The sequence below is a fragment of the Trachemys scripta genome, chromosome 11 (assembly GCF_013100865.1).
Source record: "Trachemys scripta elegans isolate TJP31775 chromosome 11, CAS_Tse_1.0, whole genome shotgun sequence".
Classification (NCBI taxonomy): Eukaryota; Metazoa; Chordata; order Testudines; family Emydidae; genus Trachemys; species Trachemys scripta.
Window position 1 is genome coordinate 74,863,711 of NC_048308.1, and position 27,702 is coordinate 74,891,412.

Sequence of the window (27,702 nt, forward strand, 5' to 3'; positions counted from 1 at the left end):
GGGCTGCCCGAAGCCGGTAGCGCTTGGGCAGCTCGGCTCTTAAACAGAGCCGAAGAATCAGGGGAGGAGCAGAGCCGCCGCAGGAGGGGAAATGCCCGGCCGGCATTTTCCCAGACGTTCGGCTTTTTGGCAATTCCCCCCAGATGGGGGTTTGAGTGCCGAAAAGCCGGACATGTCCGGGAAAAACCGGACGTATGGTAACCCTATCTTAAAATCCCGAATTTTTCTAAAAGACTCTGTGGACAATAGGAGAACTGGTAGGTTTATAAGATCCAAGAAATGTGGCAAATGAAACTTTATTGTATCTCAGACTTTTTTGTTATTGTTGTTGTGTTAATCGCAACCAGTGTAGTATTTAAAAGATAGATTTGGCACCTAAAGATGCCAATCAATAGGAGTTAGACACCTGGACACTTCTGAAAATCTAGGCATCTTTCCATGTCGCTAGGCAGCTAAATACCTTTAGAAATCTGGCTCTTAATCAGTTGAGGGGAAATTATTTTCATTCTGTCAGTTTAAGTGTTATGCAGACTAAACTACACAGGATCATTTCAGGGGACAAGGCAAAGATGCCAAGTTTATTATGATAACAATTTGATCTATAACCAATAGCTAATACCTATACACACACACACACATCAAATGTTCTGCAGCTGCTGGATAGTTACCAGTCCTGAACGTAGCTTGAGTCCGTGGCTTTATTTCGCAGCTTGGGTTCGTAGCTCGTGGCGGTAACTGGCCAGGAAAGTCAGGCACAAGGAAGGGCTGGGTCTCTACTGGGCATGCACTGATGCCCTTCCATGTTGACAGCAGAATGTTACCCCAAAGTCTTCCATCTCACCCATCTTTTTTATAGGCTTTTAGTTTGAATCCAGAGTCTATAGGTCTTGCTGTGTCACCCTGCCTCTGGGTTCGGTGTGGCTGATCACCCGTCAATTGCAGACATGACTTTCAGCCTCGGACCGGGCTTTGATCTTCCTTCTATTGTACCTTTGTTCTTTTCTTTTTAGGGTGGACTCTTCTTACTTTGTTAGGGCTGTTGTCTGCATCTTCAGCTGTTGGTATTTACACTTTATTTCATCGGGATGGGATGGGGCTGGAGGTTGATTCCATTATCTGTGCATACCTCATTCACACATATGAACTAAACTAATAAGGTTACAGCAGGGTATCGCAAAATGAAGGTTACAGCAGGGTTTACAAAATTGAGTAAGCATTTCAAAAATGGAGTTTGAGTTACAATATGGAGTCTTATTAATAATAGTAATTAAAGAAAAGAAACAATTTCATTCTTCAGCTCTACATAAATAAGTCTTAACAGCCCTGCTGCTTCTGAAGGTTCAAACAAACAAAAACAGAGTTGTTCTTTTTCAGGAGGGAAAGACTCCGGGATCCTGTCAGACCTCTCTACATGTAGAGAAGCCCAAAGGGACTCAGTGCACTGATTAGTCTTTGCTCTTCAGTTCAGCTTTAAGGAATGGCCATTTTAAAAATTACTGGGCATGAATTTTCACCTCGAGTTTTTGTCATTTTCTCTCATGCTTAAATTTGGAAATAAAATCACCTCAACTTTTGTCGTATCTCTCCAATATTGAAAAAAGGTTATCTCAAATTTACTCTAATTGTCAAATATGGACATAAAATCCCCTCAGATTTTCCTTTTCTCTCAAATTATTGAATATTTAATATCCCGCTCAGACTGTCCAAGCCCAGGCCATCCCCTCCCAGTTGCTACCCCCTCACAACCCAGCTTAGCCCCCTCCCATCAGCAGTCAATCACCTGCCCCTCCTCCGCTCCTGCCTCCTCCCAAATGCCATGGAACCTTCCGGATCCTTCCCCTTGTTAATGCAGTGTCACCCCCTGCCTGTGTCAATGGCAGGGCTGGGGATGGGAGACAAAAACTTTCCAATTATTTATTAAATATTGATGAAAATCCCACAGATTTCTCCCATTTTCCATTTAATTACCAAATTAGATATAAAAAAACCCTTCAACTCTCTAGTTATTGGTGATTTGTGAGCAGAGTCAGAACGGGCTTTCCCCTGACATCTGGTGGTGAGCTGTGGAAAAGGCCTTCACGGGCTGATCTCACCCTGCCTAGGTGCTCAGCACGATGGGATTGCTGGCCTAAATGGTCACTTTTGGCCGCTGTGGGCTCCCCGGTCTCTTTGTTATTGGGGCAGGGGTAATAAAACTGGTTGTGTGAATGAAGGACAACAGAACTGTACTTGGACTCACCCTCAACTGAACAGCACTCATGAGGCATGGGACATGGGTACTCTGTCAGCCTGAGCACAGGACAATTGGGCTCTGGGGACTGCCATCGTTTGTGTTAGAACATGTGGCCACTCTGTGCTAGCAACAGGACATGGCTGGGTCACAGAAGGGATGGGAAGAGTTACAAGTATCATGCCCTGAGAGTGCCCAGCCCTGGTTTGCCCAGTCCCAACCCAGCTCTTCCCCCTTTAGCTGCCAATCACCAGACTTTTCCCCAGAGCTGCTTCCTCCAGCTGCCTCTGTTAATGCAAAGTCACCCAGGGCTCTCTGCTGCCCATGTCAATGGCAGGGCTAGGGAAACTAGTTATGTATTCAATATTTATTTTAAAAACTCCCCATACTCGTTTCTGGGCTATGGTGATCTCTCTACCACTGACCTCCCACTGGGGCTATGGAAGATGATAGGGGAGGGCCTGACACACACACAACTGAATCTGTCCCTTTTTCATCCCAATTCAGCTCTTAGGTGGGCAGGTGGGCCAGAAATTACAGCCAGAAAAACAGGAAGCACAAAATAATATGGCTGTCAACGAGACCTTTATTGGGTCTATGAAACGACAGGGGTTAACGCATGCTCAGGAGCTGCATCTTAGCACATAAACATGGGCGGCGAGTTGTATGGGCCGATGGTGGCCATGCGCCACCAATATTTAGAGCACAGGACCCAGCTCCACCAAAGTTCAGGGCTGAGTCTCTCCCCCAGACCCGCCTGCTGCCACCCCTGTGCGCCTCCCCCGGTGATTTTCGCTGCCACCATTGGCAGTGCAGTGGGGCTAAAGCGGCCTCCTCCCCGCCTGCTCCGCTCTGTGCCTGAGTCATACAGGGCCCTGCAGGTGCCTCTCCCTTGTGATCTAGGCTCTTCCCTTCCTGCTGCTGAAGCCCCCTCCCCACCCCACCCCACCCTTGGCCACAGCATCCACCCCTACATTGCAACCACACATCCTCCTCGGTCCCTGCACCCCACAGCCCTCAGCCTGCTCCCTGCTCCCTCTTCAGTTCACAGGGACTGGGAACTGAGGGGGGGGGGCAGGCAGGTGATGCCCTTTGTACCATCCCCATAGGAACAGGCCTGGGGGCTGGTCAGCGCTGGGAGGGGACAGTTTCTGCTGCAGGGTCACTGTCAGGGACAGAGATTCCCTCTGGCCTGAGCTGGGACAGGGCAGATTGTCAGGGGAGCTGTGTTTTTACCCTCCTCTTTGTAACCAACATAAAAATAAGGACGGAGCGTTCCGGAGAAGGAGTCAGGGAAAGTGAAGAGATGGGACCTGTCAGTCACATTGTAAAATGAGACCTCGCCCGCCCCATAGTCCAGGAAAATCCCCACCCGCCTGGGCCTGACGCTCACGGGGAGGGGGGTCCTGGGGGATGAGGTGCAGGCCTCATATTTCTCATGCCTCAGCCACACTGTCCAGTATCCATTCCCAGGAGTGAGTCTGACCTTCCCCATCCTGATCACAGATTCCCTACAAACCCCCACAGTCCAATTTGTTTTGTCTCCCATCTCCACCTCCCAGTAAAACCTCCCGATTGTGAATCTGTTTGCACCCAGGACAATAGGATAAGTAGTAAATCTCTCAGGATTCTCAGGTCGATCCTGTCGTCTATCATGGTATGTCACAGTTTTCTGATCCTCAGACAGGACGAGGTTGGGATGAGCCGTGTTGGGATCCAGAGTCACGTCCACTGGGGAGAGAATCAGAGTCAGTGCTGGGTGCAGGGGCTGGTCACAGGGATCAAAGGGAAATTCACCCACATGCCCGTTAATCTCTGTGACATGGGGTTCTTCACCCTTAAGGGGAGTCAGGAGCTCAGCTAATGCTGGGGGGGAGGACAGGGGCAGGGGGAGAGGGGTGGGGAACAGGAGTGGAAGGGAAGGAAGGGGGAGAGCTCCAGGGGGCAGTAGGGGAGCCTGAGGAAGGCATTAAGGAATCAGAGGGGGATGAAAGGGTGGGGGCCAGGGGATGGAGCAGGCACCAGGGAGGGCACGTACCAGGGTACAGAGGGTGAGGGGAGGAGTGGGTGCCAGGGTGATGGGGAGAGGGGAGATGTGGGCACCAAAGGAAGGAGGGGAGGGGCAGGTGCCAGAGGGTCAGATCAAGGGGAAGGACATGGAGGTGGGCACAGGGATGGAGGGGAGACAGGGGGAGGGTGCGTTGAGGGGGCAGAGGGTGGGTTGCATTAGGGGAGCAGAGAGGAGGGGCAGGTGCCATGGGGCTGGGAGGAGGGGAGTAGTGGGGGCAGAGGAGTGGAGAGGGATAGGGACTGGCACAGGCAGAGGAAGGGGACAGGTGTCAGGGAGGCAGAAGAGGAAGGGCAGGCTGTAGACACAAGGGTGGGAGGGGAGGGGAGAAGGGCAGGCATGGGCAGTGGATAACGCCCCTGGTTCAGCCGCTGCCACCCTGTCACCAGACACCTAGGCCATGGTGGTCCCGCCTGCGCTCTTCCCCTTCTCCGAGGCCCCCATCGCCTGCAGCTACCAGGTAAGTGAGCCCCTCCTCGCTTCCCCTCCCCTTTGCTCCTGAGATCCCTGCCACCCACCACCTCCCTCCTCTCCTCCACCCTCCTCCCCATGAGAACCCCCTGCCTACCACTCACTGTGTCTCTCCGCACCCCCACACCCTCCCTGCCCACCACTCACCATCCCAAGGACAAGATGCAGTGGGCGGGGGGTCTCACAAGAGCAGAGGGTGAGGTGGGGTGCATCAAGTGACGGCCAAGTGGGGGAAAGGCCTGGGGTGGAGTGGGGGTGGAGTGTGGGCAGGGCAGCGGGTGGAAGAGGTGAGACAGGGAACTAGCCTCCCCCAAGGCAAACTTCACCCACTGCTCATGAGGGCAGGTGCCAGGGGGCAGAGGGAAGGTGCTCAGGGGTGGGGCAGGAGGCAGACATTGGGGGGCAGCAAAGGAGTGGGAGGGGCAGGTACTGTGGGAGCTGCAGTGGGGCTTAGAGGCCACTCAAGCTGGTTCCCTATTGTGCTGGTTGCTACACAGGCAGAGGGGGATCTTCACCTGCATCTGAGTGACTGAGGGGCACAAATCCTAGTGACTGTCAATAGGACGTGGGCTCTGGAGTCACACAGCACTGCACAAAAGGAGCTCCTGGCCTAAGTCCCCAGTTTCAGCTCCACTGTGATGCACAAACCTCCTGCTGACCCCATAGGTGCCAAAACTCACTCACAGTCTATGTTTGTGCAGTAAAAATTCCCTCAGTGCCTGTGTTTCTCCCTCTGGCCATGACCATGGCAGCCTCCCTTTAGGCACGTGGACGCCTAGCCCTGCCTGAGCCCCAGCGTGCTCCACAGACTGGGGGAAGAGCGGTGTCCAGCCATCCCAGGCCCAGTTTGGTCGGTGTGCTCAGGGACTGTCTCTCAGATTGGGTCCCTCAGGCGAGGTCACACACAACCGCTGGTGGGGAAGGGCTTCCCTCAGAAATTTTAGCTCAGTGGCTAGAGCATTCCCCTAGGATGTGGGGACTCCCGGTTTAAGCTCCCCCTCTGCCCAAGGGGGAGAAGGGATTGGAATAGGGCTCTGCCGCTCTCAGGAGAGAGCTCTAGCCGCTAGGCTATGCTGATGTGGGGGGCTCCCTCAGTCTCTCCTGTCGAAGATTTTCCATGGTGGATAAATAATTAAAGGGCCATTGGAGCAGGGGACTGGACCCTGGCTCTCCCACCTCGCAGGGGGGTGGTCTAACCACCCATCTGTAGAGTCAGTCACATACTCACTCTCTCTGGCCCAATCCTAGGTGTCGACTCCGCGGGTGCTCTGGGTCTAGCGCACCCTCAAATAAAAAAGTGGGTGCTCACCACCCTCTAATCAGCTGTTTGGTGGACCCTGCTGATCAGCTGTTTGGCAGTGGGTGGGAGGAGCTGGGGAGGTGGTAGAATGGGGGCAGAAAGAGGCAGAGGAAAGGTGGGGCCCTGGGGGAAGGGGCAGAGTGGGGCCTTGGGGTGGGGGTGGAGCACCCACCCAGAAAGAAGAAAGTCGGCAACTGTGCCTAATGACCTTTAGTTATTCAGTCCATAGTGGAACAGCTTCCAGAGAGAGGAAGTCTCAGAACAGAGTATCTTATACCCCGGGGGTAAGGGCCCTCCCCGAGAGATAGAAAGCCCCTTGGGCAGAAGGGGGAATTGAAGCAGGGTCTCCCATGTGATGGCTTTAACTACGGGGCTAAAAGTCATTGCCAGCTCCTCCACCCCTGGCTGGTTTGTGTGGTGTGAGGAAGGTGTCCAATTCATTCCCACAAGATATGCCATAGGTGCTATGCTGCCTGACTCCAAGAAAGGGGATCCCTTTGTGGATCACTAAGCGGAGATAGGTGCCTATCTCCATGAGAGAGGCAGGGCCTAGCACACACCACTGTCATCAGCATCTCCTATTGTCTAGCTTAGGCATCTCCTCACCTCATGTCTTGGCTTTTGTGAATCACAGTCTAAGGGCAGGTCTTCACGTAAAATCCTGCACCGATGCAGCTGTGCCACTGTAGCACTTTCACGAAGATTCTCTAAACTGACAGGAAGGAGCTTTTCCCATCAGTTCAGGTAATCCACCCCTGCCCTCCCAGCTCAGTGCATTAGGAAACTTGGGCTAGCGGTGCTGCAATGTGTGTGCACATCCACTGGGCTCTCTGATCCTTGCTGGAGCTGCCAGAGTCTCCCGGCCTGCACTAACACATACCCATGGTCAGGCTGCGTGCAAACACACACACTGCTCAGCCCCAGCTGTGAGGCAGAAAAGCTGCCGTGTGGGCACAATTTGTTGCAACTGGGTTAGGGGGGTGTCACAAGCTGGTTATAAAAACCTGTCTGCCGTTCAGTGGGGACAGGGCCTGCCTCACCCCAGAGCCAGGGAGACACTGAACAGCTCTGGTCTGGTCCTGTTACACTCGAAGGACATTGTGGCTAGAGCTCGGTCTGAGCATGGAAATCCTACGGTTGGGAAGAGTGAGTTTAGCAGTTCAGTGCCAATTATGGACCGATAAGAACGTCCATCCTGCATAACCCAGGTACGGCCCTGGAAAGGTGACACGAGGGGCAGCATTCCCTCACTAATCAGCCCTTTCCCAAAGAGTGTGTGTCTCTGTGCTGGGCAATAAATCTGCGTTTCGTCTGCCCCGGGTGACATTGCTGTTTTTAGCCTATTGAATTTCATAGGAAAATGCTCTGTGCAGGGAAAGGAGCAGAGATCTCACAGGGGAGGTGGGTCTCACCATGGATAAAATACCAGCGGTATGTACAGTACCTGCGTAGACCTGGGCGATTCTCCACCCTGCAACCAAACACAGACAGAGGGGTGAGAACGCCCCTGAACACAGACATGCTGAGCAGGAGACAATGTCACACAAGGGTCCTACTGGGGGGAATGGAACTTACTGAGCTCAGCCTGGAGTTTGTCTGAAAATAAAACACAGAGAAATGAGTCAGTGTCATGTTACCTTGCAGAAGGGAAGCAAGTCAAAATGGCCTTAAAGCAAGGAAGCCTCCTGGGTAACAAAGGAAACTGGAAAGGAAGAAATACAGTACAGCAGTGGTTCCCAAACCGGGGTTCGTAAACCCCATGTTACAGGGGGTTCTCGGGAAAAAAATTCCCTAATAGCAGACAGAGCTGTCCTTACAGGGCCGGCCTTAGCAAGAGCGGGTCCGATTCCTGGGCATGGGGCTTGTCGCTGGCAAGCCCCGCTCCCAGGAATTGGGCCACGCTCAGGCCGGGGTCGCGGGGTTTGGGTCCGGGCTGGAGCCGCTGGGGCCGGGTCCAGGGGTGCTCGGCTGGCACCACTCGGCCGGGGCCGGGCTGGAGTCGCTTGGCTGAGGCCGGGGCTGGCGTCTGAGCCGGGGCCAGAGGTGCTTGGGCTGGGGCCGCTTGGGCCGGGGCCGGGGGTGCTCAGCCGGCGCTGGGGCCGGAGTCGCAGGGCCGGGCTGGGGGTGCTTGGGCGGAACCGGGGCCAGTGCCCCAGGGCCCGAGCCAGGCCAGAGCCAGAGCCACTCGGCTGGGGCCAGGCCGGTACCCCAAGCACTCACAGGAAAAAATTTGTGGGTGCTTTGCACCCACTGGCAGCCAAGCTTCCCTCCCCCCTCCCCCTACCTCCTCTTCCTGCTCCCCCCACCCTAAGTGTGCTGCCTCCCCGCTCCTTCGCCTACCTCCCAGAGCTTCCCCCTGGCTGCCGCCAAACAGCTGTTTGGTGGCGTGCTGGGAGGGAGGGGGAGGAGCGGGAAAGTGGCGCGCTCAGGGGAGGAAGCAGGGAAGAGGAGGGGCCGGGGCGGGGATTTGGGGAAGGAGGTGGAAAGTGGGTGGGGCTGGGGTGGGAAGAGGCGGGGCAGGGCAGGGCCACATGGAAGGGGTGGAGTGGGGGGCGGGGCTGGGGGGGGGTCAAGCATACAGGGGAGAGCGGGGAAGTCGGCGCCTATGGTGGTATTAGTTACGTTTTCTTTGGTGATGCCCTCATCAGGGACAAACATTCATGACGGAGAGGAATCCCCAGCAGTGATCCTCACACATGGTGCTTGTTGTGCCTGTGTGAGGTCCACGTTAAAGAAGTGTTGCTCAATCATGAAATGGACTCAAGTGGCTCGAGACCTTTGCCTAAAGCAGCACCTGCTTGACCAGGTTCTGTGACCTGCTTTGGTTTTGAGGCCCTTGTCTGATTGGAAATGCCCTTGGGCTCTGAGAGCACTGCTGCTTCGCGGTCCAGAGCAGGTGCCTCTCTCAAGAAACAGAGGAGCCGTTCCCCATTGCATGCGCCGAGGAAAAAGTCTCATAAGACCAACTGATACTCAAAGAGACTCTTTCACTTTGCACAGGGTTGGTGCTCGTGTGCGATATGGCATGGGTGCCTCTAACCTTTCCCTGGTACCAGGTAGATAGATTAGAGACCTGGTATTATGGGCTCTGGGTCCAGCCCCAGGGCATCTGTGGAGTCTACTACCAAAGAGGATGATGGTGGCACTGACTGTCTCCATGTTGGCGGCATACCAGGCAGTACAGACCTCCTTTGCCTTTCACCCCAAGCTCTCCTTTGGTCCAAGACTTTGCCAGGGCTATGCCATCTATAACCCCATTGGCTGAACAGGCTGTTCAGTCCTTGGATCCGTCTGCACTGGACCCCCAAGTTCCCTTCCACAAACTGGGAGGGATTGCAACTGCTTTGGAGGACAGGGTCATAATTCAAAATGATCTGGACAAATTGGAGAAATGGGCTGAGGTAAACAGGATGAAGTTTAACAAAGACAAATGCAAAGTGCTCCACTTAGGAAGGAACAATCAGTTTCACACATACAGAATGGGAAGAGACTATCTAGGAAGGAGTACAGCAGAAAGGGGTCTAGGGGTTATAGTGGACCACAAGCTAAATATGAGTCAACAGTGTGATGCTGTTGCAGAAAAAGCAAACATGATTCTGGGATGCATTAACAGGTGTGTTGTGAGCAAGACACGAGAAGTCATTCTTCCGCTCTACTCTGCTCTGGTTAGGCCTCAGCTGGAGTATCATGTCCAGTTCTGGGCACCGCATTTCAAGAAAGATGTGGAGAAATTGGAGAGGGTCCAGAAAAGAGCAACAAGAATGATTAAAGGTCTTGAAAACATGACCTATGAAGGAAGGCTGAAAGAATTGGGTTTGTTTAGTTTGGAAAAGAGAAGACTGAGAGGGGACATGATAGCAGTTTTCAGGTAGCTAAAAGGGTGTCATAAGGAGGAGGGAGAAAACTAGTTCACCTTAGTCTCTAAGGATAGAACAAGAAGCAATGGGCTTAAACTGCAGCAAGGGAGGTCTGGGTTGGACATTAGGAAAAAGTTCCTAACTGTCAGGGTGGTTAAACATTGGAATAAATTGCCTAGGGAGGTTGTGGAATCTCCATCTCTGGAGATATTTAAGAGTAGGTTAGATAAATGTCTATCAGGGATGGTCTAGACAGTATCTGGTCCTGCCATGAGGGCAGGGGACTGGACTTGATGACCTCTCGAGGTCCCTTCCAGTCCTAGAATCTATGAATCTAAGGTCAGGCTTGAGAAAGCCCTGGCTGGGATGATTTAGTTGGGGTTGTTCCTGCTTTGAGCAGAGGATTGGACTAGATGACCTCCTGAGGTCCCTTCCAACCCTGATATTCTATGATTCTATGACTGCTGTGAATGACAGAGCCCAGCAGGGCAGGTTTAAGTCCACTCTGAAGGACAAGTTCTCCAAAAGGATGGATTAAATGGGCAGGAAGATTTACACTTCCCTACAAATGAGGATTGTATGCCAGCAGGCATTGGTGTCCAATTATGACTTCGTAAGTTGGACAGTGATGCCTAAGTTTGCAAACTAGCTGCATGTAGCCACCAGAGAGTAATTTCAGGAATCTGATTTTGGACAAAATCTACAGGGTTCTGACCAGAGTGCGGGGTGAGGGGCTCAGCCTACATAAGCAATGAAGTATGCAACCCTCTAGTTTAAAAAAAGCCACATAATTTTGCTCCATGATCTAAATTTTCACTGTGAGATTCTGTGCTTGGAACCTGCAGCATCAGTGCACGTAAGAGCTACGGTGACTTTTACCATTCCTGGCATCTGCCTGATCCCAAAGCAGCCCCTGATGTAAGTCAGTGCTAGTCCACACGGGTGTTGCAGTGAAGTCATCTCCAGAGCACTGTCTTCTAGCATAGGAGGACTTGCAGGCACACCACCCTCATTTCTATCCTGGGGCTCCCTATGGTTTTTCATAGTCCAAAGCACATAAAATAAATTTCCCCTTCTGGGGGGTTCTGATATACTATAAATAAATTCATTTATTCATTTTCTCCCCTCTCCTTACTTTACCTTTCGCTCTGTGTTGCCTCCAGAAGCAGTAACCGGCCAGGACAATGAGAACAGCCAGGAGAGGCAGGATCACCTCCAGAGCCACTCTCCAGGGGTTGACTCTCGGGAAAAACAGCTCTGCAAGAGAAAGTGCCATTGACTTGGGAACAAATATATACATAAGAACACAAGAACGGCCATACTGGGTCAAACAAATGTTCCATGTGGCCCAGTATCCTGTCTTCCGACAGTGGCCAAAGCCAGATGCTGCAGAAGGAATGAACAGAACAGGGCAGTAATCAAATGATCCATCCCCTGTCACCCACACCCAGCTTCTGGCAGTTAGAGGTTTAAGGACACCCAGAGCATGGGGCCACATCCCTGCCCATCTTCGCTAGTAGCCATTGATAGATCTATCCTTCATGAACACACCTGGTTCTTTTTTGAACCCAGTTATACTTTTGGCCTTCGCTAGATCCCCTGGCAATGAGTTCCACAGGTTGACTGTGAATTGTGTGAAGAAATATTTCCTTTTGTTTGCTTTAAACCCGCTGCCTGTTAATTTCATTCCTTGGTTCTTGTATTATGTCAAGGGGTAAATAACACTTCCTTATTCACTTTCTCCATGCCAGTTAAAATTTTATAGACCTCTACTATATCCCCACTTAGTCGTCTCTTTTCCAAGCTGAAACGTCCCAGTCATTTTAATCTCTCCTCAGAATGAAGCTGTTCCATACCCTTAAACATTTTTGTTGCCATTCTCTGTACCTTTCCATTTCTAATATATATTTTTTGAGATGGGGCAACCAGAACTGCCTACAGTATTCAAGAGTTGGGCATACCATGGGTTTATATATATTTATTATGATATTTACTGTCTTATTATCTACCCCCTTTCTAATAGTTCCTAACATTCTGTTAGGTTTTATTAATACCACTGCACATTGAACAGATGTTTTCAGAGAACTATCCACAATGACTCCAAGATCTCTTTCTTGAGTAGTAACAGATTAGTAAGACCTGATGATTTTATATGCATAGTTGGGATTTTGTTTTCCAATGTGCATTACTTTGTATTTATCAACATTGAATTTCATCTGCCATTTTGTTGCCCAGTCACCCAGTTTTTTGAGATCCCTTCATAATTCTTCACAGTCTGTTTTGAACTTAACTAGCTTGAGTAATTTTGTATCATCTGCAAGTTTTGCCATCCCATTGTTTACCCCTTTTTCAGACCTTTTATAAGTATGTTGAACAACACTGGTCCCAGAACAGATTCCTGAAGGACATCACAGTTTACCCCTCCTCCTTCTGAAAACTGACCATTTATTCCTACACTTTGTGTCTTGTCTTTTAAGCAGGTACTGATCCATAAAAGCACCTTAAAGGGTCCTAGAGCTTGGTCTGCAGCACAAGCCCAAATGTCTACACTGCGATTTAAGCTGCCCGTAGCCCAAGCCCTGCAAGCCTGAGTTAGCGGGCATGGGCCAGCCATGGGTTTTGAATTACAGTGTAGGCACAGCCAAAGAGAACTAAGGTTGCTCAGAAGTTACTAAGAAGTGCTCAGCATGTTGAAGGTCCAGGCCCATACATAGGAGACACAATGATAAATACTCTCTGCCCACGTCTGCAGAGTCTCAGTCCATCCATGTGCGGCACAGATGGGCACTGACCTGGTATGGAAATCGCTGACTCTCTCTCCTGGTCGAGTCGGGGGCTCCTGACACGGCAGGACACTTTCTGGTTGGACTCTTCTGTTAGAATAATGGCAATCTCTGCTTGAAACAGGCCATCGGCCTCTTGGGATATGTTTTCAGAGGCTGATGGTAAGAGCTGCCCCTGGAGATCTCTCCACTGAGCCTCGGGCTGTGGGTACCATCCGGATGATCGACACACCACCCGGATCCCTCTGTCCTGATGTCCCTCCACAGAGATGGCAGGAGCAGAGCCCAAACCTACAGAAAAAATAAATGAACTTGTGATAATCCTACAGTGCCCAGTAATGACCCAAAAGCTTTATTGCACTATCAAAAGCCATTTCCTACTAAACTAATAATCAAATGTGAGTCCACGAGTGCCGCAGGTCACCTAATTTGGCCAGATTCCTATTTGATATAGAGTAGAATTCATGTTAATGTCAGGGCTGTTCTATGCACAAACTTTCTTCAGTTTTGTTAATCAAGTGCAAATCCCTGTGTGGACATTCTTAAATCAAGACTTAAACTAAATCAATATAAGCCATTTCCAAACTCATTTAAAAGGTTCCACCTGGATGTTTGCACTAGTTCAGCAGTTCTCAAATTTTAGCAACCCAAGGACCCCCATTTTGATTTCAAAATTTTAGCAAACCCCCTAGCCTCTCCCGCTCAGCGCCAGGCCCTGCTGTCACTCCACCCCTTCCCCCAAGACCCCATCTTCGCCCCACCTCTTCCTGCCCCTGCTCCACCCCTGCCCCTCCTCTTCCCCACCTCTTTCTATCCCCACCCCTGAGCACACCCAATCTCTGCTCTGCCCCCTCGCTCCCAGTGCCTTGTGCACACTGCAGAACAGCTGTTCCCTAGCATGCAGGAAGCACTGGGAGGGAGGAGCTGGTGTTGAGGGAGGAAGGGGAAGGAGTTGATCAGTGGGGTCGGTTGACCTGGGGATCCACAGACTCCAGTTTGAAAAACACTTCACTAGTTCATTGAAACCAGCGCACATGTACGTGTAAACAAGCCTTAAATAATTCACTAATAAAAAAAGCCGGTGTAATGGCAAAAACAGAGCACCAGGGGTAGGAGAATTTATTGGCGCTCCGGATTGGAAAGGCTGCAACTGCAATGCCTGGCCTCTTGGTTCTCCAGGGGGCGGGAGGGTGGGGAGGCGCTAACCTGGGGCAGAGACCAGTGGCCACAATGGAAGGGGTCTGGGGGCACAATGTGGGCTGGGCTCTGTTGGGCACAGAAGGGATGAGGCCTCGGGTGGAAGGGGCAGGGCTCAGGAGTGGGGGGCGGGCTAATGCAAACACTAGATAAGGTCACACATTCCACACCAGATCACACTTGGGGTTTTTTATTACCGATGAGCTAAACTGAAATAAAATTATCTTAATTGGAAGCAAGTGTCTTGTGAATTCAAATGGATTTCATTACTGCGGGGCAGTCTGCGGGCAGAGAGGCCCATAGGCTGCTTGGAAATTTCACACAGACCATCCTAGAGAGGGGAAACAACTGCCCAGGAGAGATAAAGAAGGGATGGGTGTCTGGTGCCATTTCCGCTCGGGATTCTTGACCAGAAAAGCACAGGCTAGCAGGGGTCTCACAACCATTTTTTTGGTGGCCTAAGAGTGAAAAACCCATCTCTGACCTGCAGGCCACTCTGAGGAAGGTGAGTCAGGAACAGCTGCAAAGTCCCAGCCTCCCCAGGCCTTGGCCAGGCAGGAGCCGGGCAACTGTTCAGGGGAGTGCCTCAGTGACCGAACCCTGCAGTGCCATTCACACTGGCCCCACATGTCTTCGGAGGCACTGCCCAGAGCCCCCAAGGAGGCTGGACAGTGCAGGGCCCTGATCCCTGCTGGCAGAGCCAGCACAAACACCAAGGAGGTGCATCTTGCTGCCTTTGGCAACAGGTATTCAGGAGCAAAAGCTGGGCACTGCAGGAAGGGGCCACTGCTTTGCCTTCCCCAATCTCCGCCCACATATTGGAGGCTGTCATGACTGCAAAAAAATGTCCTCAGGTGGCCACATGCAGCTTTGGTGGCCATAGTTGAGAAATGCTTGGCAGAGTCCTCTTTCAGAAGAGTTGTGACACAGGGCTTTGGTCCGACAGACTCACGGGAAATGCCCAAGAGTCATAGACAGGAACTGAGATTAAAAGGCCTAAGGTGAAAAGTATATGTAACCCCCAATGTTTCTGTTGCTGTTCCTTTTAAACTGTAATAGTCAATTTAGTTTTTGTTTTTTCCTGCCAGAAGAGTGGAGCAGCTGTCCACTGACTCCAGCTAGTTGGGGACTAGCAGGTAAACGGAGGAAAAAGTCCACGAGCCTTTGCAGCATGTTCAGTGGGGCATCTCCAAGGGTGTGGGGCTGTGCTATTCCCAAGTATAAAGAAAAAAGGTGCCAAACTCTTCAGAGGGCGACAGCCCCACCAGAGGGGAGGTGAAGATCTTGCCAGGAGGACTGATACTCACAGACCTGCTTTTACTCATTGCAGCAAGAGGATAACCACAAAGAGAAGAGCTGGGTCCTTGCTGCTGGTTCAGTTCAGGGCAGTGTGGTTACATTAATGCCAAATCAATAGTCTATATTTTAAACGCATAGGATTTGAGGCCTGTGACTCATCTGATACTAAAGACATTTGTATGTTTCATTAATTTTGTTGTTGTTTGCAAAGTATTTGCTGTATTGATGTCATGATAAGATTGTGTTTAGATTTATGAGGCATCTCAGTTACCCCTCAGACTGTCCTCTTGTGACGCATAAAGGGCTTTATCGATACTGTCGCCTACCCTTCGGAATAACGTCTGCTCCCGCCCTGTTCCAGAGGGCTATGGACCAGATCTTGTGTGGCTTGTCAGGAGTCCAGTGCTATCTAGACAACATCCTGGTCACTGGAAGGAATAAGGAGGATCACTTAAAGAATTTAGAGGCTACCCTACAAAGACTGGAAGAGTATGGCCTACGAGTCCGCAGAGACAAGTGTGAATTCTTCCAGCCTCTGTTGAATATTTGGGGCACATCATTGATGCTGCAGATCTTCATAAGGCCCCTGCAAAAGTTAAGGCTATTATGAAGGCTCCCCCGCCTCGAAATATTTGCCAGCTGTGCTCGTTTCTAGGACTCTTGAACTATTATGGAAAGTTCATCTCACAGTTAGTCACACTGCTAAAACCACTTCACGAACTCCTTGGGCAGAACAAGACCTGGAAGTGGACTGAAGTCTGTGATGTTGCATTTAACAAAGCTAAGGGTGCATTGCTAAATTCTGACGTTCTAACTCACTTTGATCCATCCTTACCCCTACAGTTGGCCTGCGATGTGTCCCCTTATGGAGTGGGAGCAGTCGTGTCACACATTTTGCCTTCGGGAGAAGAGAGACCTATTGCTTTTGCTTCACGCAGTCTAAGCAAAGCAGAAACTAACGATGCCCAAATCAAACATGAGGCGTTGGGAATCGTTTTTGGAATTCGGAAGTTTCATCAGTACCTGTTCGGACGGAAGTTTACTCTTCTCACAGACCATCGACCTCTGATTTCAATTTTTGGACCCCACATAGGCATTCCCCCATTAGCTGCTAGTGGTATGCAATGTTGGGCATTGTTGCTTTCCGCGCACAGATATGAAATCAAATATCGGAAATCCACTCTGCACGGCAATGCGGATGGTCTCTCAAGGCTGCCTTTGCCAGTCAAACATCAAGATATTGTCCAGAAGGAAATCTTTTACTTTGAGCAGGTAGATAATACACCACATTACTTCAGCGCCATATTATCCATCCACCAATGGATTAGCTGAAAGGTTTGTGCAGACAATGAAACAAGCTTTGAAATCAGCAAGGGAACAATTATCCATTCAAAAGCATCTGGACACCTTCTTGCTTTCCTACAGAAACACTCCTCATGCTACAACCAAGGCATCCCCTGCCTTTCTAATGATGGGACGACAGCTGCGTGCTTGCTTTGATCTGCTGAAACCTTCTGAACTGACAAATTGTGTAACGTCAGCAGCAAGATCAAGTCATCAGGCGTGCACCCAGAGCAAAAGACCGAACCTTTAGCCGGTTTTGGCTCGGAATTATACTTCTGGAGCTAAATGGGTCCCTGCCACTGTCATCGCTCAAACAGGACCTGTTTCCTACACAGTCCGGACTGCAGAGGACCTCACCTGGCAGTGACATGTAGATCAGCTGCTGGCAGGTCACACATCTTCAGTTGAGTGGCCTGACTTCACCACCTCCGACAAGACACAGAATCAACAGTCACCTGGTCCTGACTGTCCCCCTCCATTACTGCCGACGGCTGAGATACCCTTCTGCCCGGCACGAGCTGATACCCCATCCTCACCCTTCGCCCTACGAACCCTGAGCCCATTGTCAGACCCGCGCCCAAGACACTTTCAGGTGCAACAACACCAGAAGTTCGCCGTAATCCACCTAGAGACAGAAGGCCTCCTCGTTGGCTGGATCTTTAGCTAGGGCACAGTTACAGGGCAAAACAATCCCTGGGGTTTTGCCGGGAATGGAGGCAGTCTACCCTCCTTCTCTAGTCTAGTGTTTGTTTTATTTAGGGGTTGTTGTCATTAAGGGGGCAGGAATATGTTGTGTATTTGGTTGTCATGGTAAGAGCACCTTGTTGTTGCTATGGCAACTGAGCTAGATTATTAGGGGATAGCCCAGCCAGTTTTGGCTTGTTTGGTTAGTTCAGAGTGTGGCAATAAATGGCTGATTTTAAGGTTTACAGCTCTCTGTGTCTCAAGTGATTTCTTCCTAAAACTGTTGCTCCCAAGGATACAACACTGCCCTCTCCCCTGATAGCGCACCCTCCCCACTCCCTCCCAGTGCCACCTTCACGGGAGGCGCTGGGAGGGAGGGGGAGGAGTTGATCAGCGGGGCCACCGGCAGGCAGAAGGCATTGGGGCACGGGGAGGGGAGCTTGGCTGCCGGTGGGTGCTAAGCAACCCCCAATTTTTTTCTGTGGGTGCTCCAGCTCTGGAGCTCCCATGGAGTCAGCTCCTGTGGGTAGAGGAATTAATTAGAGCAGGCTGGCTGAGCTGTCACTGCAATATGAGGAGAGGTGTGTGTATCTTGAGGGATCATGTATGCCTCATTTCAGCGCTGAGGTCTGTAGGGTGTCAGTAGAAGTGCACAGAGGTGTTTTTGTGCCATGGGGATTGTCAGCAGTCTGGTGTTCGCTACACCTGCCCTAAGCCTCATGTTACAGAACTAGCTGCACCTGTCCCCTTGCCGTTCTCTCTAGCAGCACCTTCAGGGGTCAGGCCGCCTGCCTTTACCCATCCTGGTGGGGGGAATTCCTCAGCTCTCCCACTCTTAGACCGGGCGCTGGGCTACAGGACCCTGTGCATCAACCACCGTTCCCCTGTGGGTGCCAGACATGAGGCCAAAATCACAACTGGTGACGTTAGTGTGAGGAGGATCAGCTATTGTTTAGCCCCAGGTGTGCACAAAGAGTTGTAATAACCACAACATATGCATATCACCTGACTTTTTAGGGGTGTTTGTGTATTTTATTAACCCCATAAATTTAACCCATTAATGCTACCCCAGACTCCAAAGAGTCACAACACTCTTCAAGACAATCTGAGACTCTGTGTGGATTTTAGAGCCCTTAGCAAAAACAGTAAACTAGAATAAACCTTAACCAGAGCAGAGCTGCTGCCCCACTATCATGAGAAAAATCAGGTGTCATCTCATAATGAACCATTTGACTCCACTTATTACCCTGTTGAAGATGGCCAAGTGTCACAATAAGTTACTGACCTGCCACCTGTAGTTCCAATAAAGCTTCTTCATAAGACACATGGGACTGAAAAAAACACTTGTATTGTCCATCGTCGGAGGGTTGGATATCGTGTATTCTCAGGGAAACACTCCCATCAGTGATGTGGTCTTTTAAGAGCTCAGTTCTTCCTTGATATTCTGGCATCTGCTCTCCATACTGATCCTGCCCATCATGGTACAGGTGCACAACTGCAGAGTACTGGGATCTGAACCATCTCACCTCCATGCTCTGAGCATCCATCCTGGGGGAGAGGTGGCAGGGCAGGACGGCCTCCCCACCTAGGGAGGCGGCGATTGGATGGTCAGGTCCAGTTACTGTGAACTGTGCTGAGAAATATGTAATGAAAATAGAAATTAAATTGACAGGGAGCTGGGGGTGGCATTCATTTAGCAGTAAGACAAAATAAAAGAGCGTCTTGAATTAAAAGTGAACACCCCGTCTCCATGCAGTGCCCTAGGCATGCTATGAGTGCAGAGTCTCACATGCTTGGGGTAGCTGCATCTTTGACTCCCTCTGGGGTCTGCTTAAGGGTTGTCCCTTAGGTCTCAGGCCTCCAGCCATCTCCTCTATCTTGGCAGGGACCTACCTCCCTCTCCCTCCACACTGGGGTTTTAGGCTTGCAGCTTCTTTGCAATTCACTGTGGTTTTCCCACCAGGTCTGACAAAAGTCCAGCACCTGCACTTCGCTTTCTATCCCAAGGCTATGAACAGTGTGTGCCAGCAGCTACCAGAAACCAAACAGGTTTTCCAAAGCAGGGAACATTTATGAACAAAAGCCTGAGAGAGAAATGTTACTACAAACTAATCAAACATCTGAACATGTTACAATTATTGCAAAGGATTCTCATCTGGCACATGGGGACAGACTCTCTGTTAAACCTTTTTCTAAGGGTTTCTCTGAGTTTGTAGCCCAAGATCCCAGGCTTCTGGTTAGTTTACATCAGCTTTCATACCAAAAATCTTCATTCTCTTTGGTTTCTGGGACCTGCTCTGAACTAGTTTAACCACCTGGGGTGGTACTTCTGTGGAGCTGTTACCTGTCTCAAAAGAAATTACCCCCCCATCATTTGTATATCCTGCAGGAGATGGGATAACCGTCCCCCATGGAGTAGATTACTATCTGGATCCCACAAAGATACATCTAGAACGGATAGATACTGTGATATTGCACGCCATGTGCTTTATGAAAATAGGCTTATGAATCCGAAAATGCCATAGCTAGATTGTGCTTTATGCAAAAGGTCTCTTGTAACATATCATTGAAAAAGTTATAATGTGTTGAATTTGATTTTCCTATTTGTGTGCATGTATCATTCTTACATCTGATGTTAGAAATATAAGATATGAACGTGTATTACTGATGTAGTCATACCAGGTGAAGGCCGTCAATAGGGCATCAGGAACTTGATGGCTCCCACTGACAGCACAATTGGCTGTAAATGGCTTTGTTTACCTTAAAGCTTTCCTGTGTACGGGTGGGCCAACCTAGGAAGAATGGAGACTGGGGTCTTACACAGACATGTCGCCACGTCACCTGATACTGAAATCCATCTTGGAGCTGGTATTTTTCCAGAGGGGGTGGGGGGTGGGATTCCAAACAAAGGTTTCCCACTTTAGGGAAATTCTATATAAAGTGGGGGAAGTAAACAATGAGGGTCTTCAGCTGGCTTAAGAGATGCTTCCCCACCCCAAGGAGATACCTGAAAGCATCTGGAAACAAAAGAACTGTAACTACAGGGGTGAGAGAGAACAGGCTGGACCCAGGTCAGAAAAGGCAACTGACCTGGGAAGGATTTTATTTGAAATAACATCTAGGGTGAGAAGTTATCATTTGTAACCAATTTCTTAGTGTAACAAGTTCAGCCTTGCGTGTTTTGGTTTATTTTGCTTTATGATTTACTTTGTTCTGTCTGTTATTACTTAAAACCACTTAAATCCTACTTCTTATACTTAATAAAATCGCTTTTGTTTATTAATAAACCCAGTGTAGTAATTGTTACCTGGGGGGCAAACAGCTGTGCATCTCTCTCTATCAGTGTTATAGAGGGTGGACATTTTATGAGTTTACCCTGTATAAGCTCTATCCAGAGTAAAACAGATTTATTTGGGGTTCAGGCTCCCAGAAAGGCTGAACACTGGGAAAATCCCTGTTAACTGAGAAGCCCCTGGGCTGAGTGAATCTCAGTTTCTGTGAACTGCAGAGGGGTGTGGCCCAACCCTTAGGTCTGGCCTGGAGCTAAACTGGAGTGTCTGGCTCAGCAAGACAAAAGCGGAGGGGCACCCGTTCTGGCAGGAGGGTTGTTCTCAGTGGTACCCCAGCGCATCAAGTGACAGTCTCAAGGGGATCTCTGTGACCGAACTCCTCACAGATACTATCTACAGAGAGGGTGCAAAATAGACAGAATATTCATGAGATTAATTTGATAGTCCTCAAATACGGCATGTGGTTGCAATATCTGTCACCCAGAGTTCACAGTTGAATGTTATACACTGTCCCTATTATCTCTGAATAGGGGCTGAGCACTTCTCACAAGCACCTTGGATATAATGGATAATGGGGGGGGGCTGGTTCTCTGACACACCAAGGACTTTTCATGCTGCTCTAGTGCAGTGCCCTCCCTGACTGGTGGAAGGCTGGTGGAAGGGCTGGCAGGATGTGAAAAGAGATCATTGCCACTGTGCAGGTAAAGTCAGAGGTCAGATAATGAAGAGGGAGAAGGAGGCAGATAGAAAAGTGCAGGGGGCAGAGAACAGGGCATTGTGGAACTGCACAGAAAGGGGGGGTGTCTCTGGGCAGAGACTCAGCATCCAGAGAGACAGAGAGAGCTGGTTAAATTAGCAGGATGGAAACCACAGCAGGAGGGAACGAAAATGCCTGAGAAGCTGTGGGGGCAGTCCCGGGAGTGCCGTGGGATACAATAAGACTTTCACTGAGGGCACAGAATGAAGAAGCCAGCAGAAAATATCCTCACATCCTCATTGTGAGATAAGGTTTCACTCTCACCCTTACGTGGCTGTGCCTAGGGCAATGTGAATGATTTGTGGGTTTTCATTACACAACTGGAGAGTTGGGAAGTCATGATTTGTTTGTGGCTGAAGAGTCTGATCTATGACTTACATGGTCCAGCAATGTAGTGTAACAGAATTGTGTAGTGTCCCTTTAAATAGTGTGTGAGCCCAGTAATGGTGCTCATCACTTTCTATGTCTTAGAAGCCTCCAGTCAGAGCAGCAACGTGTGTCTGTATAGCTAGGCCTGACTAGATTGCATATAGATAAACATTGTCACTAGGACCCGGCTGTGCTCTGGTGATTTATGGTTGTTGTGTAAAGAGCAAAAGACCAGGGCTGGATTTAGGGGCAGGCAACCCAGGCAACCACCTGGGGTGCCAGGATTGGTGGGCGCCAGGTTCGGGGGGTGCCAGGCTCGGGGTCCTGTTCTTGTTAATGACAAAAGGGAAAACAGAATGTTTGAAGTGAAAAGTTTCAAGTATTGATGTTAGTACATTCTAGTTATTCCTAAAATTAAAAATTTTCTTTAAGCTTAGAGGAAAGAATTTTATTGCTTATATATGGCATGAATAAATACAGATGTACAGATCCTAGCATGCACATTTATTGTCTTATATGAAAGGGATAACTCATGCATGCAAATCGTGTATCAAAGTAATGAAATGGGCTACAAATGCAATAAAAGAAAAGGTATTCAAAAGTTTAACAAATAGATGGGGCGGGGCAACAAAGAAACGCTCCTCGCCTAGGGCACCATGTGGTCTAGGGCTGGCCCTGCAAAAAGCAGACGTGGTTTACGAGACATGGCAGTGATGCGAGATAGACGATAATGACCAGCAATAGAACAGCAGCAAACCCAGCGAGGAGGCCGGAGCTCTTACCTGACTCCAGCCTGTGAACCTGGAGAGCGAGGCAGAGAGCGACGTAGCCAGACAGAGTGGAGCTCACTGTGGAGCCGGGGGAGAACAAGGGAACCTTCCCTGTCATCGTAGCTGGGTCTGGGGAACAGGAGAAATAACAAACCAGATAGGGAGTGAGTGAGTGGGATGCAGTGACAGCACCACGGGGCAGTGGGGAGGAGGAAACAAACCCCACTGCTGCCCAACGTACACCAGAAGGGAAGGGATTTCCCCCACAGTTCTCATCTGCCCTGGCTCTGAGCAGGATTAGATGTCCCTGTGCCAGCGGCGGGTCCATACCACACTCACACCATGGCTGCACCTGTGGAGCTGTCTGGTGTAGTTTAGATTGTAATAGGACATCTACACCGAACACGTCACCGGTCACCGACAGGACCGGGAGGCATGGGCCGGAGCGACATTGTGCATCGATTACGAGAAAGGGACCAAGAGACTTTGTCCGTTGGACCATATGAACTGGAATCATAAACTCACTGAACGCTAAATCTCACCAAATGAGGGTCAATCCATCCTCATCATCATATCCACTCATTATACTCCACACCTGACCATAGCCATCATATGAACATCATACCCTCATATCTCAACGTTTGTACTCTGACCTGTTAACCTTTTACCCCCAATCGGGGATATTGCAGATTATGTATTCCTTATGGCATCCAATCTTAAACTGAACTTCGCACCCCTTGATAATCTGTACGTTATTGCCTGATAACCAGAAACTTCTACGCTTAAACTCTGTACTGTTCACTTTTTTTTTGTAAACATCATCTTAATAAAATTTTTAAATCTGTGAACTCTCCAGGGCAAGGACGGTTCCTCACTACTGGTGTGTCCAGGGCACAGCACAATGGGGACTCCATCTTGGTTGGGCCATTTAGGTGTTACCATAATACTAATGAATGAATAAGTAAATAAGAAAGGAGGTATAAAGGAGAACAAGTGAGTGCAGGCAAGGCCTCTGAGTGTGGTAGGAATGGCCGCTTATTGCTATGGGAAAAAGCAGCGCCACGTCCCAGCCACACCTGTCCTGGGTGAGGGCATGGGCAGCAGGTATCACAGGCCAGGGGAGGCTGTGCCTCCCCAAACAGCCCAGCCTGCCCTGCCCATGCTTTGCCCCCAGCCCCCACCTCCCTGCTTCCAGCTCCCTCTTTTCCGCTGGGACTTGGGCTGGGGTAGCCAGCATGTGGCTGGGACTCAGGGCAGCTGGGCTGGGTGCACACGCTGGTCTGTGGCCAGGACTCGGGGTGGTGCTCTGGGGCTAGGGGGGGCTGGAGCTGCGCTGCCTGCCCAGCACTCCGGGCCTGGGGGTGGCTGGGGTGGCTTGGGACTAAGGGGCCAGTGGCTATGGTGGGGGTGCACTGGCAGGGCGGGGGGCGGGGACTCGGGCAGAATGGGAGGGGCCCGGGGCTAGTCTCCCATAACGGGCAGTTCACGTGCTGCCCATCGGAGAGGGCTCTCTGAGGATCTCCCTAAGAGCAAATCAGTCCCTGGCCCCAGTGATTTTTACATGTCAGTGACCCACCCAACATCTCCAGTGTTGGTGCAATGTCAGGGTTGAATTCTGATCAAGGTCACCACACCGCAGTGCCCCCTCAGCTCTGCAACATTTAACCAATTCTAGAGTGAGATTCCCAGAGACGGTGTGGTCTATGCTCCGGTCTCATAGCCAGTAACATGGCTTCGGTGCCTATGCCCGTAGGTTCCTTAGGCTTACTAGCTGTGTCTGCACCGCAGGACCCATGCACTCTGCGGGTAGCGGGCTTAGGAGCCGCGGGTGCCGAAGTGACTGAATATGCTGGGGACTCACTGGGAGGGCTCGTAGGTCTCTTTTTGTGAGCAACCAGGCAACTGCAGAGATGGACAGGGATGCTGAGCTGCTGCTAGCTGAGAGATGTATGAGAAGCACCTTGTGGTAGGCAGTGACCCAGGGAATGCAGTAGAAGCTGATCGTTAATCCCTTAATGTGGAATTCCCTGGCTTCATCGGGCCCTGGGTCAGAACCCAGTGGAGCAGGATGGCCCAGGTTACCTTACCACTCCCCCACTTGCCACTAGGTTTGGCTACTGTTTGTTCTGCCCTGCCCAGAAGGTCAGGAACCCTAACAGTTATTGTCAGCCACAGTCAGGAGGCTCGGAGGCTACAGACTGCTTGTTCTACCCTGACTGGGGACTGTGGGTTGATATTTGCTCAACCCTGCCAGGAATCCTGAGACCCCATTATTCGATCCCACAGGAAGTCCAGACAAGTGTGTGACAGCATGGGTGGTGGGTGAAACCTGGGCTTGGGGAGGCTAGCCCCTGGCCCGGCCCACCCCTCTGCCTGAGGCTCCTCCCCTCCCACCATAGCCCAGAGCCCCACCCCCCATGGCCGCCAACACCTCCCCCCACCCCCAGGCTGCCTGAATGCCCCCAGCCCCAGAGTGCCAGGTGGGTGGCGCAGCCCTGCTCCCTCAGCCCCAGAGCACCAGGCAGTTGGGGTGGGTCATGTGGCCCCCCTATGCCAGCCCCAGAGCACCGGGCAGTTGGGCAGGCAACACGGTCCCCCTCCTTCAGCCCCGGAGCACCAGGTGGGCACCTCCCCTTAGCTCCAGAGCACCCCCTCAGCCCCGGAGTGCTGGGTGGGAGGGCAGGCAGCATGCCCCCCTGCCAGCACCAGAGCACAGGTCAGCCCCCACTAGCCCCAGCCTGGGGCCCTGGCCATGGGAGGGAAGAGCCCCCCACAGCAAGGCACCATGAAGCAGGAAGAGGCCTGGGGGTGGAGCGTCAGGGGGGCCATGCAAGGCTGTTTGGGGAGGCTCAGCCTTTCCCGACCTTCGAGACCCACCACCTATGTGTGACGAGGTGTGCCAACCCCACACTGGACCAAGGGGTGTGGCCCCCTCTGACAAACAGCCCCCCCATCACAATCTGACTTTCAGTTGGTGACAAAAATACGTTAAAATGTTAGGCTGACCAGTCTACAATTCTCTGGTCCCCTTTGCTCCTCTCTCTAGAGACTTAGGGCTAATTCAGTAAGATTTAGGTGCTTTTCATCACTAAAACTTTCCTGGGCCGAGGGTGGTTTTTTTCCAACCTCTTGACGCACACGAAAGTTTTACTGACAAAAGTGAAGTGTAAACATAACCTTAGAATGGGACTCACAAGAGCTAGGTGTGGAGCTGCCTAAGCTAGACAATGGGAGACATATTGGGTGTGTCCTAAGCCCTACCGCTGATGGACTAGGCTGCTGGAGATAGCTGCCAATGCTGGTTTTGCTAGAAGCCAGGGGACAGGACACTTCCCTTGCACCTTTTTAGCCCAGTGGTTAGAGCACTCACCTGGGATGTGAGAGACCCAGGTTACAGCTCCCTCTCTGCCCGAGGGTGAGAAGGGATTTGGACCCAGCTCAGCTCTTTTTAGGAGAGTGCTCTGAGCACTGAGCTGTGGATACTGTGATGGGAGGCCCTGTCAGTCTGTCCTATTGAAGCTGTTGCCTTCTGGATAAATAATTAAAGCTAATTGGAGCAGGGGGACTGGACCCTGGTCTCCCACCTTGTGGGTGGGTACGCTAACCACCAGCCTATGAGTCAGTCTCATGCGTGTGTTTTCTTGTGCCTCTCCCTCTCCTTCAAAGAGTGGTTTGGCCAGAGCCTGAGAGCAGGAACATAAACAGGAGTAGGACCCAGTCGCCTGGTGGTTACAGCACTGACCAGCGTCTAGTCCTGTGTCTCCAGTGGAGCTTTAACTGGAGAGACTGAGGACGCCTCACATCAGCATAGCCCCACGGTTCGAGCCCCCTCCTGAGTCACCAGCTGCCTGGCTGGAACCAGGTCGGGGGAAGAGCCATGCAGACAGCTGTGGGGAGATCCAGACCCTCCGCCTGCCCTGGGCAGGGGGATAGAGGATGAGGATATGGGCTGGGAGCTGTTCTCAGGCCCTCCCAGCCTGGGCACGTGGAGGGTCTGTGGCTCCCCGGCCCTGCTCCGGCTTCCAGCGTAGCTGTGGGGTGGGGCCTTGAGGGTAAGAGGAGGGGCAGGGGCCGGGCCATGGATGGAGCAGCAGCTCCTGGCCCCCCATTTTTGGGAAGGCTCCGCTGCCCCTGTGCTGAAGGCCTTTTCTTCACCCGGTTTGTGACTTGCTCTGGGGCTCAGGTGGGAGATAGGCACCAGACGCCTACAATATGGCAGCAGGGCATGTGCCCAGAGACAGAAACAGTTAAGAGCTTAGGTGCGGAGTGAGTTTAGACTCCTACATTTTCAGCTGGAATTTTGTGCACCACGGGGGAGCCTAAAACTGGGACTTAGCCTGGTGCCTGAACCTCCGACTTAGCTGCCTGATTCCTTTTGTGCATCTGGCCCTTAGTAACTAAGGGAAGGGAAAAAAAACACACACACACACACGCCATCATAGCATCACCTAAGGAAAATGACATCGGGTCATTACCTGCCCATCGCATCTCACATTAAGGAAAGCAGCTGAGTGGAAGGGAGACCAGCCCTGTGTCAGCATCTCAATCTGTTTTCAAAGGAGCAGTGAGATCTCTGAATTTGCAGGGCCACTTCCGCAGCCTTGTTTCCGTTCAGAGTAAGGAGGTGCCCGTGTACCCGATGGCCTTTCGCCAGTAACAGCCAGAGCTGTTTAGCTGGAGCTCCCCTACCTGCTGAATCCCGGAGAGACCGTTTCCAGCTGTTTCTGGCTCCGCAGGGCGCTCCCAGCCACAGCCATTTGAGGAAGAGTTGGTATCACAAGTGTCCATTTCCCTTGCTGAGGCTGTCTCATCCATTCCACTCAGGGAGTGCTGGAGCCAGGGGCTTGAGACTGGATTCTTCCTGCTTTATCGATTCATTGAAGGGCTTCCTGCTGCTTCCACCTGCTGCAGAAATGGGAGTAAGGAAGTGGTTGGAAAATTGCAGTCACAGACTCACTGGCACACACTGATTGCTGCTAGGGTGACCATTGCTGCACAGAGATCAAAATTCTCTTAAACAGGCATACACCTGCGGTGAGCACCGAGCTGGCAGGTCTGGTGCCGGCAATCTCAGTGATCCACGTGAGCCAACCTGGGGTGTGTCAGCCCTGAAACCTGCTTTTCCGCCTCTCTACTGATCACTATAACAACAATCCATTCTGTTTATACCGCACCTTCTGCCTCAGCTTTCTGCTCCTGATCTGAGCAGCTACTCAGAGTTTGGGGCCCTGTGGGTTTTTCCAGGTGGGAGAAGAAATTGAAGGTGGAATGTGGTATCTTTGG

At 51.1% G+C, this 27,702-nt stretch overlaps 1 protein-coding gene across 1 annotated transcript; it reads right to left on the reverse strand.

Moving 5' to 3' along the window:
* Positions 1 to 3,200: 3,200 nt before the first annotated feature.
* LOC117884629 (butyrophilin subfamily 1 member A1-like) lies at positions 3,201 to 27,453 on the reverse strand. Its single transcript, XM_034785121.1, has 8 exons — positions 27,109 to 27,453; positions 22,432 to 22,548; positions 18,519 to 18,866; positions 12,719 to 13,000; positions 11,067 to 11,183; positions 7,645 to 7,665; positions 7,514 to 7,540; positions 3,201 to 3,961 (listed from the first exon to the last, which is right to left on the reverse strand). Exons 2-8 carry the CDS (start codon positions 22,535 to 22,537, stop codon positions 3,399 to 3,401), a joined length of 1,464 nt encoding a protein of 487 aa, XP_034641012.1. The 5' UTR covers positions 22,538 to 22,548; positions 27,109 to 27,453; the 3' UTR covers positions 3,201 to 3,398.
* Positions 27,454 to 27,702: the final 249 nt, after the last annotated feature.